This window comes from Engystomops pustulosus, chromosome 3, assembly GCF_040894005.1.
Source record: "Engystomops pustulosus chromosome 3, aEngPut4.maternal, whole genome shotgun sequence".
Classification (NCBI taxonomy): domain Eukaryota; kingdom Metazoa; phylum Chordata; class Amphibia; order Anura; family Leptodactylidae; genus Engystomops; species Engystomops pustulosus.
In genome coordinates this window covers 106,513,278-106,533,776 of record NC_092413.1, presented here as the reverse complement: position 1 = coordinate 106,533,776, position 20,499 = coordinate 106,513,278, and the positions used below count along the sequence as shown (strand labels likewise).

At 39.2% G+C, this 20,499-nt stretch overlaps 2 protein-coding genes across 2 annotated transcripts in view; one reads left to right on the top strand and one right to left on the bottom strand.

Moving 5' to 3' along the window:
* The window catches only part of NT5DC1 (5'-nucleotidase domain containing 1), a 168,630-nt gene that overhangs the window by 21,777 nt on the left and 126,354 nt on the right, over positions 1–20,499 (top strand). The gene's annotated exons all lie outside the window — the stretch shown is intronic.
* Positions 8,912–20,499, bottom strand: part of COL10A1 (collagen type X alpha 1 chain) — a 43,844-nt gene continuing 32,256 nt past the window's right edge. Inside the window, exons 2-3 of the mRNA XM_072141740.1 lie at positions 13,665–13,821; positions 8,912–11,345 (exon numbers count right to left, since the gene is read on the bottom strand). Coding sequence (XP_071997841.1) covers positions 9,481–11,345; positions 13,665–13,821 — 2,022 coding nt within the window. The 3' untranslated portion in view covers positions 8,912–9,480. The remainder of the gene's footprint in view (positions 11,346–13,664; positions 13,822–20,499) is intronic.

The following is a 20,499-nucleotide window of genomic DNA, read 5'->3' as shown; positions in this document are numbered from 1 at the left end:
CTTTTTTCCTTACTTTGTTCCCCTCTGCAATAATCTATCTTTTCTTGATATCTTTTCTGTTGATATCAATTTTGTGTTTTTTTTGTTTGTTTGTTTGTTTTTTTTTTTTTTTTTTTTTTTACGTAACCTGGGGACTGCCTGTACATGGCATGGAATATTAAATACAGTGCAATTTATTATGCAGAAAACAAGTCGTCACACAGCTCTTTACTTTGAAAAGTAAAAACATCATAGATTTTTTTTTTTTTAAGTTGGGGAGTGAAAAAGGGAAATGCAAAAACAAAAGAGGGCCTTGTCGCTAAGGGGTTGGCTGCATGTAATATTGAATAGATATTGACTTTTATTTAAATTTTGCATCAGATGACAGGTGGAATCTTGATAATGGATATGTGCAATATGTTATTTTTATGTGTATTTTTTTGGACGTTTATTATGTGATTAATTGCAAGATTGCATTTGGGACTTATAGGCACTGTGCACTTTAAATATTTGATACCTGTCCCATGCTACTATATAAGCATTATCTATCAAGTCCATAATGCACTGCTCCATATACCTGCCTATGACATGTAGAGCAATACACATCCCCATGTATCACCCTGCATTATCTGTCTGCTTTCATATAGTGTCCTTGTTTTCTTTAATATGACCAGCCTGTTTACAGTTTTTTGTTTATTATTTATTTAATAAAGATGAACTTTTTTCACACGTTATGGGTAAATTGGCTTTCTTGTTCTTGAGATAGGTGTTGCTTTTATTTAAATGTACAGTGTGTCCGTTCAATTAAACAGTGGAGCGTTTTCACTGGACACTTTTAAATATAATTCAGATGGGTCAACAGAAATGCATATTAATGTCAGTCTCTCAAGGTTGAAAATTGGCTTGGAATCGCTTATCAAAAATTAACAAGCTTCACATTTACAACTCATAGTGGAACTCTGCTTCATTGAAGGTTTCTAACGCAGAATATGGATTAGATTTTGTATCCGACAAGCCTCATGCACATGACCGTGAGCTAGCCATTTCTTTTCCTGGATAACACACTGTTGTGATAAATTAATATGAGGTGTGATGATGATGATGTTGAATCGTATCCAGATCACCTTATACCATTCAACCAGTTAATAATCCAGGACAACCTTGGTTCTCTTCCAGAGATGAAACCTCCTTTATTAGATTTGTGGCCCAGAGACAGCCAGACATTGACAATATTGATGGCAGCAATAGTGATGGCTCAGGCTTGCAGTAATAGATGTACTCTCCTACCCAGATGTTAAAATATAAAATATATGCCTACACTCACATCCACATCAACTACGTGCGCTGAGCTTGCTGCCAAAAAGATTCTGCAAAAGATAGAGCAGGTCCTATTCCTCCTTTGCGGTCAGCAGTGCTCGCACAACAATGTGTGACGGGCCACGAACAGAGTATCGTGTTCCCCTGTTTGCAGCTCACAAAGTGTACATGGTTGTGTGCATGAGGCCGAAGATGTACCTGAATACAGTGTAGCTCTTCACCAAATTTACATTGAAAATTTAGTATTTTATTATCTATATCTGCCTTACACTTCATACATTACTTGCACTGATTTTTAAAAGTGACCAAAGATGCCTGGTATGTGCTGCATTGTATACCGGCCACTTTATTAGGTACACCTGTCCAACTGCTAGTTAACACTTAATTTCTAATCAGCCAATCACATGGCGGCAACTCAGTGCATTTAGGCATGTAGAGATGGTCAATACAATCTCCTGCAGTTCAAACCGAGCATCAGTATGGGGAAGAAAGGTGATTTGAGTGCCTTTGAACGTGGCATGGTTGTTGGTGCCAGAAGGGCTGGTCTGAGTATTTCAGAAACTGCTGATCTACTGGGATTTTCACGCACAACCATCTCTAGGGTTTACAGAGAATGGTCCGAAAAAGAAAAAACATCCAGTGAGCGGCAGTTCTGTGGGCGGAAATGCCTTGTTGAGGTCAGAGGAGAATGGGCAGACTGGTTCGAGCTGATAGAAAGGCAACAGTGACTCAAATGCCACCCGTTACAACCAAGGTAGGCAGAAGAGCATCTCTGAACGCACAGTACATCGAACTTTGAGGCAGATGGGCTACAGCAGCAGAAGACCACACCGGGTGCCACTCCTTTCAGCTAAGAACAGGAAACTGAGGCTACAATTTGCACAAGCTTGTCGAAATTGGACAGTAGAAGATTGGAAAAACATTGCCTGGTTTGCTGACTCTCGATTTCTGCTGCAACATTCAGATGGTAGGGTCAGAATTTGGCATCAACAACATGAAAGCATGGATCCATCCTGCCTTGTATCAACGGTTCAGGTTGGTGGTGGTGGTGTCATGGTGTGGGGAATATTTTCTTGGCACTCTTTGGGCCCCTTGGTACCAATTGAGCATTGTTGCAACGCCACAGCCTACCTGAGTATTGTTGCTGACCATGTCCATCCCTTTATGACCACAATGTACCCAACATCTGATGGCTACTTTCAGCAGGATAATGCGCCATGTCATAAAGCTGGAATCATCTCAGACTGGTTTCTTGAACATGACAATGAGTTCACTGTACTCAAATGGCCTCCACAGTCACCAGATCTCAATCCAATAGAGCATCTTTGGGATGTGGTGGAACGGGAGATTCGCATCATGGATGTGCAGCCGACAAATCTGCGGCAACTGTGTGATGCCATCATGTCAATATGGACCAAAATCTCTGAGGAATGCTTCCAGCACCTTGTTGAATCTATGCCACGAAGAATTGAGGCAGTTCTGAAGGCAAGAGGGGGTCCAACCCATTACTAGCATGGTGTACCTAATAAAGTGGCCGCTGAGTGTGTATGTATGTATGTATGTATGTATGTATATATATATTATACACAATCCTGTCTGACCAGCAGGATGCTGCAGATCTGTCACTCACGGTAGTGTTCAGAACTTGTCCTCAGCCCTGGTTGTGACTCCTCACCGTAGTGTTCAGCCCCCAGTGAGTGAAGGTGATTGTGCTAACACATCTTCCAGAGGGACTGCTCCAGCCTCCTAGCTGTGTAGCCTTTACAGTCCCTAGGCTTAGCTTTGATCTGCCCACCATGACCTTGCACTGCCCGGGCATTCCATCTCCACACCACAGCTCCTCACTTTCCTCTACAGTGCTTGTGTGTGTAGTGTGTTGCTGTCCTTATTGCCCAGCAAGTATGTGGAAATTCTGTTAGTTTTTAGAAGCCTCTGGTTTTTTTGAGGAATAAAACTACCTGTACAGACGGTTGAACAGCTGTAGACGTACATCACTCTGGCCATTACAGTAAATGTCTGACTGCACAAGGTAAAGGGTAGGCAATTGTTCTGAGAATTGTAGGGGTATAGCAACTACCGTATTGTAACTACCTATTCTAAACATGGCTGAATCTACAATCATTTGTTTTAAAATTTAACCCAAGAATAATCATTATAATTAAAAATAAGTTCTGTTCAACATCGGTGTCATATATATGGCAAACTTAAAATTGTGCTGAAAACTTGGCGGGTTTGATATGTTCGACGCAGAGCTGATGCCAGCCCAGCTCAGATGACTTTAACGAACAGCTGAAACCACAGTGTAACACCTGCGGTCGGAGTGCGATCACAGGTGTTTAACTTGCCTGACAAAGGTCTCTCCCACACAATTGCCACCCCCCCCCCCCCACCATCTTCAGGGATGGAGGTCCAATTAGATTCTGCCTGTGAGGGTATCTTGCATGTGCATAGACAGACTTCGCTAATACCATGCAATACATCATACCATGCAGGTATTATCATGAGCAAGCAATCAGATGATTGCTTGTTCATGTCCCATGGTGGAAGTAATAAAGTAAAAAAAATGTTATTCAATAAAAATTCCCAAAATCCCCATTAACACATAAAATGACATATAATGTGAATCCTCACACATATAACATCACCACATCCGTAGTTCATTATTTAACCTGGACGATGAATGCCGTAAAATAAAACTGTAAAAACCATATTTGTACATATTTTATCCCACGAAAAAATGCAATAAAAAGTGCTAAAAAAAACATATCTAGTCCAGGATTATACCGTTGCAAAGTACTACATGTCCCGCAAAAAATAAAAGTGCTTAGCCACTTGGAAGATGGCAATGCAAAAAGATTTCCCCCATATTTAGGTTTTATTGTAAAAAATAAATTACATAATTGATGCTTTTCTACTCCTCCCCTACCCCCCAAAAAGTATGTTTTTAACAACTGGGCCTACCAACCCCAAAATGGTATCACTGGAAAATGCATCTCATCCCACAAAAACAATTGCCAACACATGGCCCTACTAACGGAAAAAACTAAAATTTTATAACCTACAAAAGGGCACAAATGAGGAAACTAAAATCCACTAAATTCTATAGGATAAAACTGTCAGCTGCAGGGTGCTCCTTCTCTTCTGCACCTCACTGTACGCCTATACAACAAGTAACGTCCACATGTGGGGTGTCTCCATACGCCATACTAAATGAATGTATTACCAACAAATTTAGACCATTCTAAATGTCCTCTCCATTTTGTTTGAAAGGTGTACTTTTGTTTGAAAGAGGGGGTTAATAACACCTTCAGATTTTCATTTTTTACAATGCCCAACTGTATTACACTGTGTAATGTAACACACTGAGCATGCTGCGCATGCTCAGTGTGTTACAGCGGGGTCCTGCCAGAAGGCACGGACCCGGCACACAGGAGAGGATCGCGCAGCCCCGGGGCACCGGCAGTCCTGGGGCTGCGATTGGAGCAGCGGACCCCCGCGGTAAGCGATGTGGGGGGTCCGATTCTGATCAAATGCCCCTTGCACGCCGCGGTCAGCGCGACCGCGGCGTTTCAGGGGTTAACACCCGCGATCGGAGAAAACTCCGATTGCGGGTGTTAGAGGCAGGTGTCGGCTATAATATATAGCTGACACCCGCAGCTTCTGGCACCGGCTCCGTTCAGGAGCCGGTGCCAGAAGCATGACGTAATAGTACTGCATTTTGCGGGAACGCACCTCCCGCGATGCAGTACTATTACGTCAAATGTCGGGAAGGGGTTAAAGTTGGCAATAACCAATAATGGATGCTGTATATGCCCCTCTCCTTCCTACACTTCCAGCTCAGGCTCTGTCTTACAGACACCCCCTCAGTGTGACATTGGCACCCTGGGTGGGAATTCCAACCCAGTGTGTGATGTCATAAGGCAGGCCGGAAAAGGTGAAGCTAGCTCTAATGAATAGCCAGTGTATGGGCCGCCGTGTGCAGTTTGTACACCACTGCTGGAATCCACCATCAGGGCTCTAGTATAACCTTAACTAGTCAGCTACATATCTCTGAGCAGCCAGATACACCATCAGTGTCTGACTGTCTCCAATAGCTAGATGGAAATCTACATTCTCTAGCTTAGTACTTTTCGGTCCTTTTGCTCCTTAAGACTCACCTGTTCTACTAGGGTGAAGAAACACAAGGACTTGAGACTGTTAGTAGACAGGAAGAGGGGTTGTTACTGTATCATATCTACTCCCCCTCTTTGACACTTAGGCACTTAGTCTTCTGATGTGAAAACTCTGCAAAGCCATGCTTCAACAGCTAAAGGCAGTCCTACAAAGTATTGTCTTTTTGGTGGAAATACATATGCACCCACACTTTTCTGTTTTAACTTTTTCAAAAACGTGTAAAAGCACATTTATTTTTTTTATTTTTTACAAATCAGAAACACCCTGTACTTTATTTTTTGTATCACAGAAAATAGCGTAAAATCCATTAAAGTTTAATGAAGAATCACTTTAAAATTAGGAAAAAAAAATCAATGGGTATGAATATTTGTGACCCACTGTATGTAGATATACAGTATTTGAACATTTTTATATAGTGGATAATGCCACCTTTTCAACCTGCTTTAGATGGGTTTTTCAGTTTTTTTTATTTTTTAAATTTTTTTATTATTAAAGCGAGAAAACCAAGACCCTTTGAATCATACCAGATGCACATGGCAAAAGAGAAAAATCTAACTTGTTTTGCATGGATTTTGTCCAGAAGAGACCTCAATCTGCACTTCTTCAAGTTTTCCATATACTACAGTTAAATTGTCTATAAATAATGTCGGTGAAACTAGAGTTGCTTGCATGGAATTATTAAACATTAATGTAAAGATAACATTTTAAAATATGAGGATAGGTACCGTATGTACCGACCCAAATATAAGCCGAGGCCCCTAATTTTACCATAAAACCCCGGTAAAACCTATATTTTTTTTTACTCTAGTATAAGCCGAGTTTGGGTTTTCAGCACATTTTTTTTGTGCTGAAAAACTAGGCTTATACTCGAGTATATATGGTTTGTTGTAGAACTTGGTGATTTACAACATCTGTGGATCTGTCATGTACCCAGACACTAGTAGACATTGTCATATACAGGGGGTCATGAGCTCTGTAGATTAGTTCTTGCGTTAAATCTGCACATGAGTCGGAACAGGTATATTTTGTAAGTTCAACTCCAGACAAACTGTTTTTTTTTTCGTCCCCGTGACAATAGGAATTTCCACATTTAACTCGTATAACTGTTAGAAGGAATAACATTAAATCTTTGTAGACACATTTTGATAACTCTTACAGTTGACCATTGCAGCATGTGGCTAAGGGTTCATAAATCACCAGCATCCAGAGAGCATCACCAAAGGTCACAGGTCACTGAATGTTAAAAGCTAGAAAGTGAAATTATTGGTGTTCATACCTCCATAGGATGACAATAGAAAAATAGTGGATCACCAGGAAACCTCCATAGTGAATGCTATATGAGTTGATATTGACATTTGCTTGAGAGCTTAAATTTTTTGGGATCACACGCTTTTAGTGACCATGAGCTGTATAATAAACAGTTTTCCTGCAGTGGCAATCATTTTAGTTACGATTGGAGTTATCAAAACTCCTGAATAGTTACATATGAAATCATATTTGGTAATCTACGATCTTTCCTCTTAAAGCCTATGTACAGGCATTTACTGGGCTACATACAAGATAGGTTTGTTCTTAAGTGGGGGGGAATTTATGAACACACTTGGGTTGGTAGACTGTCACATTTTGAGGATATCTCGCACACTTTCCTTACAGGGTACTGAGGTACCAATCCTCAGCTTGTAGGCAACCCACTGCCATATTACTACAGTTTTTCGACTCCAAACCTAGCTATTGTGTTTGACAAAGGCTGCTGTGAAAGCCAAAGTGTCATGCTTTATATTGATCTTGGCCGAAAATAAATACTACCTTTTTTATTTGCATTCTGATGTGCTTGGATTCTATGATCAGGTTGTAGCAACAATATTAGCGTTGCTGTATTTGAGTAAGCTCTAAGACTGGTAGCAGCAATGTTTGTAATAAAATTTATTGGAAAAAAAAACATACTCTTTTAAAGAAATGCTGGGAGATTTTTAGAGAATTTGAGACTTTATTGAGAACTATTTGCATATCAACTATCATATTTGATAACATTATTTTCAAATAGCCATCTGTTTAAAATAACTTCCATCATTCTGGAAAGCTTTTAAGTTGGATGCATGGCTTTACAGTGCAATTTTACAATGATAGGAAGTAGCGCCATATTGCTTGGCACTTAGTTGATTATGGAAATATATGCTATTATAGGGCCTGGAAAGAAAAAAACATATAAAATATATAAATATACCTATAACAATGCCTTTAACACTTTTAAGTTTCCAATCTCTTATAAAGAGAACCTGTTATCAGGATCACATATTTTCACCTAATTACAGGTTCCCATAGCCTTTTTAATACTAATTCCCAATCTTCTTTTATAATTAACATTACTCGTTCCATTGACTTTTAAAAGTATATAACAATACACCTAGCTCCCTGCCAACTGGATCCAGCCATGGGGCCATCTGTGCAAGGCTGCAATCCCGGTATCATTATCTCCTCACTGCTCCTCCCTCCCACCTGCGGACGAGATTTGCTTGGAGCGTGGGGACAGCTAACAGCTACAGGAGGGAGCAGGAGGGGGAGAAGAGCTTGGAGATCAGCGATGACACAGGTACTCGAAGCCTTAGGCTAAATTCACACTAACGGGTGCCCGCTGTTCCGTAGCATGGCTGGCACACCCGGCGCCGAGGAGAGCAGGAGGGGGATGAGCGCCGCTCACCCTCACCCCTCTCCATAGAGAAACATGAGGCACGGTGCCGTATTCCCTGGAAAGATAAGACATGCCCCATCTTTCTCCCGGCTACGGAATGGTACAGTGCCGCACGTTTGCTGCACCATACCGCCTCCATATGTACGCCCCCTGTACGGAACTGTGAATAAAGCCTTATCCAGATGCTCATGTGACACAATCCAGTTTGCTGGCAAGGGACAAGGTATACTTTTAATCGATTTTTAAACTGAAGTGGAAAATGGTATTTAAAAAGGCTATGGGAAAAATTGGGTAAAAATATGAAATCCTGATGATCGGTTCCCTTTAATAGACCAATGTATATTTCTATGATTAAAGCTCATTTACCTAAATAAAATAAAGATTGTGTTAGACAAACAAAATGCTGATGTAAAAGTGAAAAACATTTTTAAATTTTCCAATGGAAACCAGTGATAAGACACTTTTCTGGAATGGTATGATCACACTTTAACCAAAGAGGCCAGTGATGGTCTGTAGTGGTGATGTAAAATGACTTTATTATAGTAGCCTTGGTAAACAAACAGAACCCAACAGTGAGAGGAGTCATTAATGAGACTAAACCGAGTTACTGAGGTCTTTTAGAGGGTTTTCTACACATGCTCAGTATAGGATGACTGAAATTACAAAGGGCATGAAAACCCTACATGCCCTTTGTAATTTCAGTCAAGCTTATTGTCTTATTTACCATAGATGTCACAGCTTATCTCCTCCCATCCTATACTGAGCATGTGTAGAAAACCCTCTAAAAGACCTCAGTAACTCGGTTTAGTCTCATTAATCTCTCTAGAAAAACTAGCGCCTAAGGTGTACTAACATAGTAGACCTGGGCGCAATTATTTGACCTCTGCCTGCACTAGCAACCCATTACCCCCCCATGTTGACAGATCCTTGGGAGAGTGAGGGCAATTGTATGACATTCTGTAGAATGATGGCATTTTGCAGAGGTTACCTTCCACTGTTAATGTAGACAACCATGAAGCGTTAGTGTAAATGTAAACAATCCAATTGAGAAATTTGAATAATAGATACATTGAAAAAGTAAATTATCTTGAAAGCACCGCTTCACATTTAAAATATCTTATATGGCTGACATTATTGAAGTAAAGTGCTAGGTTTGGATTCTTGGTCTGATCCAAATTGAAAAAAATGAAATTCATTTAAACCTACAACAATTATCCATGCAACTTAAAAAATTACAATGCACTGTAATGTAGTCATATCAACAGAATAATGTTAAAATAACAATTTTCAAGCATCAGATTAAAAAACTTAGCAATAATGTATCATGTAAGGCCAAATAAGAAACCTGAGAAAGAGGAGTGTATGTAGTCAGAAGAGTATAGACCATTAGATTCTGCACTGGGTAACTGAAGCCAAACTTGATCGTTTTCAGTAAGATCTATTACAGCGCTTCCAGATGCCTGGTCAAGGTATCCCTTCTTGTACTCATCATAAGTATACATAATCGGTGTACCATTTTTATATAATGCCACCCATATATTGGAACCTTTCACATGTACATGGTAAGCAAAATAGTATATCCCTGGTATCCTACATGTAAAAATTCCTGTTCGGACGTCATAGTGATTTTGCCTGTTGTAAAGAATCTTGTCAAATTTTATAGGTACTCCAACAATTGGAAATGCTTTAGAGAGAATAGCTGTGAATGCTGATACTCGAAGTTCTCTTAGTCCTTGAATTTGCCCTGATTTTGCATAGCCATCTGGCATTTGATGTGGCATTATTATCTGCCCAGGTTGACCTGGTGGACCTGGGGGTCCTGGTAATCCTGGCTCACCATTCACCCCTCTTGAACCAGGATTTCCAGGTGGTCCCATTGGCCCTTGCATGCCATTTGTTGCAGTTCCAGCGGGACCTGGTAAACCAACGGAACCTTTTTCACCCTTTTGACCAGGAAAACCTGGGATGCCTGGTGCTCCTGCTGGCCCTCTCATACCTGGTATCCCTGTAGCTCCTCTTTGACCTTGTTCTCCACTGTAACCAGATTCTCCCCTGGGGCCTGATGGACCAGTTATTCCAGGTGCCCCAGGTGGTCCTACAATACCCTTTTCTCCTTTCTGTCCTGTATTTCCTGTATTTCCTTTGGGGCCGGCAAGTCCTGGCTCACCTGGATAGCCTGGTTTTCCATCTAAGCCAGGTAAACCCCTTTCACCTACAGGCCCAGGTGCTCCTGGAGCACCTTTTGGACCAATGTCCCCTCTAAGTCCTGGCAAACCAGCTTCTCCTGGAAACCCTCTATGTCCCTGTAAGCCTGTAATTCCTGGCACACCTGATGTCCCAGGCTGTCCTGGATGGCCTATGTCTCCCTGATCTCCCTTTATACCAGCAATCCCAGGAATCCCTTCAGGCCCTCTTAGCCCTTTTACCCCTGGTAAGCCTGGTTTTCCAAAGCCTTGCATCCCTTGAGGACCTGGCATGCCTGGTAGTCCTGGATGCCCTTTAGGTCCAGAAGGTCCTGGAAGACCAGGAGCACCATTTATTCCAGGCTGGCCTATTCCAGTTGGTCCAGGCTGTCCGGGTAGTCCTTGGGGCCCCGGTAGACCTTGTATTCCTGGTACACCAGGTAAACCCCTTTCACCTACTTTTCCTGGTTGCCCAGGAAAACCATTCATTCCAGGTTTGCCTATTCCAATGGGACCTTGAGATCCAGGTGGGCCTGGCATACCAGGAGCTCCTCTCTCGCCAGGCTGACCTGGAATTCCATAGCCATTTTGTCCTTTGGGTCCATTTATACCGGGCATACCAGGTTCGCCTTTAAATCCGGGAACTCCTTTTGCCCCAGGGTTTCCTGCTGCTCCTTGAGGACCTGGGTTTCCAGTAGCCGATATTCCAACTGGACCAGGTGATCCAGGCGAGCCCTGTTGACCCCTTGGTCCAGGCAATCCAATAGGTCCAATGTCCCCCTTTTCTCCTTGTACTCCTTGCTCCCCTTGCTTTCCTGGCATACCATGTTGCCCTGGCTTTCCAATGGAGGAGAATCCTGGTGGCCCTGGAATTCCTTGAGCACCTTGTGGACCAGGTGTTCCATAGCCTTGTTTTCCTGGGGATCCTGGTGGTCCAGGCAAACCTCTTGGACCAATTGGTCCTGGGGGACCTGGGGGTCCCTGTTCTAGCGCACTTGGAATAACTAGAATAGAAATAAATAGGAAACAAATATGTGTTATTAAGTGTTTATTTATGTAAAAACTTTACTTTTGTTGCCTCATGAAGATCTTATAAATCCAAGCTAGGCTAACAATCAGTTTATTCAGATCTAATTTTTCTACAGGCTCATTGGTTCCCTGGGCTGGGACCAATTTTCAAAATTGCCTATCCTCTGTTTTATATTGATGACCTATCCTTCTCAAATAGGAACCTGAGGGCCAAATGTCATACCACAAGGTGCTCTTTCACCAGATTGACCTAGAATTCCATAATCTGCCTGAATCAGTTGTTCTAGGCACTTTTTGGTATCTGAATAAGAAGGCTCCATCGACTATATAACACTTGTTTTGGAGATCTTTAGCTCTTGTTAAGTGCATGTGACCTGGGCTTCAGGGACCCAGTAGAGGCATACAGAAGGAACAGAGCCTTCTGCTTCAAGCTTCATCCATTGTACTGCTTTCAGTATCTCAGTATACTTGGAATAGTATCTGAGCCCTAATGATCGAAGACGTATGCACAAATAATTTCTGTCAGAAAAACCTCTTTTGAAGGGTTAATGTTTTGGGGTGATTCTCTATCACAAATTATATTATTTTGTTCTCACTTGAATTGTCAGCACAAATAAACTTCCAATGTACCATTAGCCAGCTTTCCTGAAAGACATCGATCACAAATGAGGGAACTTTACTTCGGCATTGGGCTCTCCATCTCCATTACTTTATAGTTTAATGACCCCATGCTGTTCCATACCATGGACAGGGTTAGGAAGATTTTAATCTGCTTGATAGGGTACTGATAGTGGTTTATTCGATTTATTGTTGCTGTTGCCGGTTCTCTTAAAACTGCATTCTTATATTCCTGCTGTATGTCCTACCTACATAAATAATTTAAGCTCTGCCAGAATCGGTGGAGCTATGGCTATTAAAGGATTACATTGTATTATTGCCTGCATTATTGATTTATGGTATTAAAATAGACTTTAAAATATCAGGAATTTTTTTAAGTTGGATTTAAACTGTCCAGAAATCTTTTGTGTAGAAATCTGCTATTGGTAAAATAATACAAGAGCTTAATAGAAATGGTACAATCTGTAATGGCATAAACAAACAATATATGTATGCTGTGCTAGGAAATTGTACATTCTATATTAAAAGTGTGTATGTGTACCTGTATATAAACACAGATTTCTACAATTACTAGTGTAAATTGCCATGTAAATGAATTGGCTCTCCATGTAAACCAAAGGTCAGCAGATACAGCACTTGGACTTCCAGTTGACAGATCACAGTAGATTTATTCACTACTTGTGTAGTTAACTTCAACTTCAGCCTTTTTTTGTTTTTTAAGGAGTGAGGATGGAGCCAAAACATTAATTTATTTTTAGAATAAATCTACTTTAGGTCTTCGAATTAGAAATCTGCGCTCAACCAATGATCCTTCTAGATATGTGGGTAAGGTATATATATATGTGTGTGTGTGTGTGTTTTATTATCTGGCTTTCATATTCTACTCCTGGATGTGTATGGTAATAAAATTTCAGCTGCAGAAGCCATAATGAAGCAAAAAACCCATAATAAATATGAATTGAAAATCTAGTGCAGCCGGCTAGTTTTTTAATCACTATTTTCTTAATAAATAAAACACATTGATAAAACGTATTACAATGGTTCATTGAATTTTCCTGGTTGTATCTGTAAATTTTCTTAAAACTTTCTACATAAATTACCATGAAAAAAATGGAGTAATGGGAGGTTAGTCATTACTGCAACTAGCAATAAAAAATATATTTAACAACATTTTCATTTAAAAGCTATAGTTCATGTTCTTGCATAAACCCTTTTATTTTTATAAAACTATACAAATAACTAAATTTGTCTTTCATATTAGCATGTTATAAATGAGTCAATGATAACACTTTAATAATTACATAGTAAAATGTTAGTTTAAGAAAATTTCATAGCTGTAGTTTGGATTAAAGGCTATTTACATATTTTATACCTTTTTTGTAATTACTTTAAGGGAAAAATAGTGTTTGCTGTATTTAGGGAAATCCATTATTACGTATGAAACTCCATGAACCCCTCAAAATGTTGTCATCTGAAATGTCCAAATTTAAATATTTTAAACTTTTTTTTTTTAAGTTTTATTAAAATGCCTCCATGGGCTTTGCATACATCATATACCAGGTCACATTGTATGAAATGGAACTGCACAAGCTATATATTTTTTGTAAAATTAAAGAAAGGTACAGTAATGGCTTGATAGTTAAGTCTGAAACCATATGGACACAAATATATCTTACCTTGACTTTTTGCATTAAATGGCAGGAAAGGTGGTGGTCCCTTTACATTGGGTTGCTTGGGGTGTCTTTCAGGGAAATAACCAGATGTGAAGACAAAATTTGGAAACAGCATGAACAAGAAGATCCTGGTTTTTGAATTCATGTCCCCAGGCTTGGACTGCACAGGAAAAGAAAAATCTCCTTAATCCCATTTTCTGATATGAAACTAATATATCCAAATTTCAGTCCTATAGAGAAACCTATATGGAGTCACTATTGATCTGAATGTGTGCTTTTTAGAATTAATTGCAAACATAGCTCTTGTGTGGGGTACTAAATGACTAAATAAAGCTTCTAAAACAAAGTCACTGCAAATTTCAACAAAGCACGGACCAATAACTGACATTTTCCCGAGACTTGTTTAATATGTCCTGATATGAAGTTACAAAAGAGAACCTCTAAAATGCAGCAAGCCATATAATATAACCCACGTTTGTTTCTGTAATGAGTTGTAAATGTACTTTGCTGCTGTCTGCTGGTGGTTTGTAGAGACTATGTTTGCATGTTTATTTTTTTTTATACATATAAAAAAAACCTTAGCAGTACATTCTTGATTGCTAATTCAGTTATGTCCATTGCTTGTGAAAGAGCAGAGTGTTTCAATGCACATTGCTAGATGAATTTATTTATACTTTAAAGCAAAAATAAAAGTATGCAACAGTCAAACTCAACCATCACAATGGCAGCTCTAATTGTCCACTTATTAAATGCAGGATGTTTGGTTGGGGCAATTGCTGTGGCTAGTCATGTTTGATGTGGAATTGGTTAACATAGCTGGTAATCAAAGTGCATCAGCCAAAACAAAATACAAAAAACTTAACTCTACTGCAATTTGTAAAAAAAAAAAAAAAAGAAGAATTCTTTTTAAAAAAATGCATGTTTGCAAAACATACTAACAATCTTATTAATCATAGTTTTTAAAGTTGCATTTGTTTGATGCAAATGTTCTTACACTGTTACAAATGTTTAAAGGACACCTACCATCAAGATCCATCATGATAAACCAGAGGCACTTACTCATAGATCAATCCAAATAGAAGCAGCACTCCAATGAAACTTTTCTTTCTTTATTCCACCATAACAGTGATACAACTGTGTGTGCTGTATCACTGTTATGGTAGAGTGCTGCTTCTATTTGGATTTTACTACACTATTTCTTCTTCATGTGCTACTCACAGGTTTTTCATATTTTTCTACTAGTTGATCCACCCTGACTGTGGTAATCTTATTTGTTATCCATTGCCTGTGTGGTCTGGCTTTAAAGACTGTTACCCTTCTACCCCCCCCCCCCCCTCCCCGCTCCCTGAGCACTCCCTATGCAGTGTGTACTTCCAACTGTTGAAGGAGCAGAGGGGAGTGTGAGACTTGTAACAACCTGTAAAGCCAGATCACAGAGTGTGATAAACTTGATTTCTCTGGAAACACTCAGTACATGCTACAATAAATGTGATTAAATACTAGAGATACTTTTCAGGCAAATTTTACACATTTGAAAAGTATTCAGATCCCTTTTAATTTTTTTTTTACTTTTTCTATTATTGCAGCCAATTGGTAAGATCAAAAAAAAATTTCTGCTCAGTAATGTACACTCTGCGCGCAATCTTGACAGAAAAAAACCCGGTAGATATTATTGCTAATTTTTTAGATAAGAAAAACTGAAATATCACATGGTTGTAAGTATTCAGACCCTTTGCAGTGACACTCATTTAACTCACATGCTGTCCATTTCCTTTTGATCCTCCTTGAGATGGTACTACTCCTTCATTGGAGCAGAGTTTAATTAAACTAATTGAACTTACTTAGGAAAGACAAACAACTTTCTCTATAAGACCTCACAGCTTACAATGCATGTCAGAGCACATAAGAATTATGAGGTCTAGGGAACTACCCAAGGAACTCAGAGACAAAATTTTGGCAAGGCACAGATTTGGCCAAGGTTACAAAAGAATTTCTGCAGCACCTTTGGTACTTAATAGAACAGTGTCCTCCATAATCCTTAAATGGAACAATTTTGGGAGGACCACAACTGTTCCCCAAGACATATGAAAGCTGCAAACAGCTTGCAAAAAATCACATGAACGCCTCCCTTCTAAGTGGTATGTGTGGAGAAAACCAGGCACCGCTCACTACCTGCCAAATACAATGCCAATAGTAAATATGGTGGTGGCAGCATCATGCTGTGGGGAGGTTTTTAGCAGCAGGGACAGTACAAATGGTTGCAATTGAAGGAAAGATTTAATGCAGTCAAGTACAAAGAGATCCTGGATGAACACCTCTTTGAACACCAGACTGGGCCGAACAATGACCCTAAGAACACAGATAAAATAACAAGGCAGTGGCTTCAGAAAAACTCTGTGACCATTCTTGACTGGCCTGACCAGAGCCCTGACCTAAACCCAGTTTAGCATTTCTGGAGAGACTTGAAAATGGCTGTCTACCAACATTCACCATCCAACCTGAGGGAACTAGAGAGGATCTGCAAGGAATAATGGCAGAGGATCCCCAAATCCAGGTGTGAGAAACTTGTTGCATCCTTCCCAAGAAGATTCACGGCCGTATATACTGTAGTTTAAGGCGAGTTTTTCAGCACAAAAATTGTGCTGAAAAATCCTAATTCTGCTTATACTAGAGTCTATAAAAACCGCTTGGGGCAGGGGCTGGCCAGCTATATAATTTGAGGGATGGGCAGGCTCTATACTTGGGGGGGGGGGGGGGGGTAGGTGCTGGCAGGCTATATACTGAGGGGCAGGTCGGCTTATATTTGAGTATATAGGGTAGCTCAAAAGGTGCTTCTACTCCGCACTAAGCAAAGGGTTTGAATACATTTCAGTTTTTCTTGTTTAATCAATTAGCAAAAATATGCCTGTTTTTTTTCTGTTAAGATGGGAGTTATACTACTGAGCAAAAAAAAAAAATGTGTTGATCTTACCAATTAACTACAATAAAGCAAAGACTAGAAAACTAATTTGACATGCTTTGTGCAGCGCTGCGTAATCTGTGTGCGCTATATAAATAAAGAATTATTATTATTTATTATTATTATTAAAACTAAGTGATTTTAATTATTTCCGTACCCACTGTACATGCATGTATACAATTACATGTAAGCATCCTCATGCATACATGCATACTTGGGGTGAATAATATAGCAAGAGGGGCGATCATATGCTTGTTTTCCATGTGCATTCTTCACAGAACACCGCTTCCCTCAAGCTCTTAGTTTCACTATCCTGTTTGTGATTATCTCCCCAGAATACTGCGCTTCAAAGTTATGGAAATCTAGTATTCACAGCTCTTAACCCCTTACCGACATGTGACGTATTAGTACGTCACATGCCGGGTCCCTGTGCATGGAGAGGGCTCGTGCTGCCTTGCGCCGCCATCTTTCCGAGGATCGTTGCTCCATGTGACGTCATCGGGGAGCGGCGATCTGTCGCCATGGTAGCTTCGGGTCTCACGAAGACCCGAAGCTACTTTGGGTTAACCCATTCATTACAATGTGCTATCAGCACATTGTAATGTATGAGGAGTAAAATCCCGATATACTGCCATACTGTAGTATGGCAGTATATGATAGGATCGTACAGACACCCTAGGGTTAAAGTACCCTAGGGAGTCTGAAAAATAGTAAAAATAAAATTTAAAAAAAAAAGTTAAAAAATTATAATAAAAAAAACTAAAAATTCAAATCACCCCCGTTTCTCTAGAACTGATATAAATATAAATAAACAGTAAAAATCATAAACACATTAGGTATCGCCACATCCGAAAATGCCAGATCTATCAAAATATGATAACGGTTTTTCACTGCGTTTAACCCCGTAACGGAAAATCGCGCCCAAAGTAGAAAATGGCACTTTTTTGCCACTTTAAAAAAAAATTTAAATTCTATAAAAAGTGATCAAAAGGTCGTACAGTCCTAAAAATGATAACATTGTAAACGTCATCAAAATCCGCAAAAAACTGCACCACAGCTCCGTACACCAAAGTATGAAAAAGTTATTAGCGCCAGAAGATGGCAAAATCCCCCCCCAAAATTTTTGTACAGGAGGTTTTAATTTTTTTAAATGTATGAAAACATTATAAAACCTATATAAATTTGTTATCCCCGTAATTGTACCGACCCAAAGAATAAAGTAGACATTTCATTTAGGGCGTACAGTGAAATCCGTAAAATCCAAGCCCACAAGAAAACGGCACAAATGCGTTTTTTTTACCAATTTCACTGCATTTGGAATTTTTTTTCCCGCTTCCCAGTACACGGCATGGAATATTAAAGGCCACCATTTTGAAGTGTAATTTGTTACACAGAAAATAAGCTGTCACACAGCTCTGTACAGGGAAAAATAAAAAAAGTTATGGATTTTTGAATGTGGGGAGTGAAAAATGAAAACGAAAAAACGAAAAAGGGCTGCGGCAGGAAGGGGTTAGGGGCTTCAAAATAATCTTTGTCCAATAACTTTATATGCATGTTATGAAATTATTGCCGTCCCAGCCAGATACCATATTTTTGGGAATCGGAGAAAATGAGTGCCTGGTTCTAGGTCAATTCTGATTGCATAGTATGTGGGTTATGCTCTGTTTTAAATGGTACTGGAGGTCCGGATGGGCTGATGGCACCAGAACCATATGGTCATATGAAGTCCTTTTCAGTTAAATTCATCCAAGGTCCTGGAGCTGACCCAGTTAGGAGGTGCTCTACCACCCGCCTGGGCACAGGTTGAGGTTTCTAGACTTTTTATTAATTAATTTTTTTTTTTTATTGTATTCACCATATGGTTTAAGTGACATTTTATTAAATTTTGGGTGCTTTTATCTTGTTGACACCAAACATTGTTATTTTATTACTTTAAAGATTTTATTATTCTCTGTATTAATTTCCATATGGAAACACAGTAACGGGTATTTATCTAATTGTCTCGGAGCGTTAACTGTAACTGTTTGCTAAGCTTATTTGTTTTGTTTTACTATTTTAAATGTATTCATAGATATCTGGACCATAGTAAACGGAAATATTTTTAAAATAATAAGCCTGTAAAGGTTTATGTAAATATCAGAACAGAACTAGAACACATCAGTGGGTGGTCTTGTTTTATGGGAAAGGAAGAGCTCTTCCTTTCCTCCTGTGTGTGGCCCTTCTCTCTTTCTTTAGAATACCTACGTGAGAGCCCACCCATAAAAGTCCTTTTTTGATTTCTTTTTTTTCATAGTAATCACTTTATACAGATTAATATAGGCTTAGATTGTTACTTCTTCATATATTTGTATGTTAAAAGCGGTAAGAAAATCGGAGAAATAGTGTAGAGGAGAAAAAGGAAGAGGCTAAAGGGGTAGTCAAGTCAGAGAGTGGGTAAGCTATGTTGCTGTGTGGTGAATGGAGCAGTGAATGGGGGAGTAAGGCAGTTGTTAGATAGAGATCCACAAGTTACAAAACAATAGTGAGGATATATGAAAAAATCGAAAACATAGGTTTGTTCATAACTTGAATTTGTATGCAAGTGAAACCTGAATATTCCAGAATTGTAGTTCCAGACAAAAATATTTTTTTTGCCCCAGTGACAATTGGAGTTTAAAATTTTTTTGCTCTAATTGGACCAACTATTATGAATAAAGCTTCATTACAGACACATTACAGCTGGTCATTGCAGTCTGGAACTATAGTAAAGCATTTAGAGAGCTTCACCAGAGGTAACAGTGGACAGAGGGGCCCGTTTTTTTTAATATATGTCTAACTGTTTAATAGATATTACCCCTGTAAGTTTGTATAGCAGTAATGGCAAACCTTTTAGATGCCGAGTGCCCAAACTACAACCGAAACCCACATATTTTTTGCAAAGTGCCGATTCAACGATTTAACCCCTTAACGACTTGGCCTTTTTTAGTTTTTTCACTTCCATTTTTCACTCCCCACCTTCAAAAATCTATAACTTTTTTATTTTTCCACATAAAGAGCTCTGTTATGGCTTATTTTCTGCGTAACAAGTTGCACTTCGTAGTGGCGGTATTTAATATTCCATGGCGTGTACTGGGAAGCGGGAAAAAAATTCCAAATGCAGTGAAAATGGTGAAAAAACACATTTGCGACGTTTTCTTGTGGGCTTGGATTTTACAGCTTTCACTGCGTGCCCCAAATGACAGGTCTATTTTATTCTTTGGGTTGCTACAATCACAGGGATACCACATTTGTACAGGTTTTATAATGTTTTCATACATTTAAAAAAATTAAAACCTCCTGTACAAAATTTTTTTTTTTATTTTGCCATCTTCTGGCGCTAATAACTTTTTCATACTTTGGTGTACGGAGCTGTGGGTGGTGTCATTTTTTGCAACTTTTGATGGCGTTTTCATTGCTATCATTGTTAGGACTGTACGACCTTTTGATCACTTTTTATTAATGTTTTTATATTTTCCAAAATGGCAAAAAAATGTCATTTTTGACTTTGAACGCTATTTTCCGTTACGGGGTTAAACGCAGTGAAAAACAGTTATTATATTTTGATAGATTGGACATTTTCCGACGCGGCGATACCTAATGTGTTTATGATTTTTACTGTTTATTAATATTAATATCAGTTCTAGGGAAAGGGGGGTGATTTGAATTTTTAGGTTTTTTTAATATAATTTTTTTTTTTTAAACTTTTTTTTACTTTTATTTTAACTATTTTTCAGACTCCCTAGGGTACTTTAACCCTAGGTTGTCTGATCGATCCTACCATATACTGCCATACTGCAATATGGCAGTATATGGGGATTTTACTCCTCATTCATTACAATGTGCTGATAGCACATTGTAATG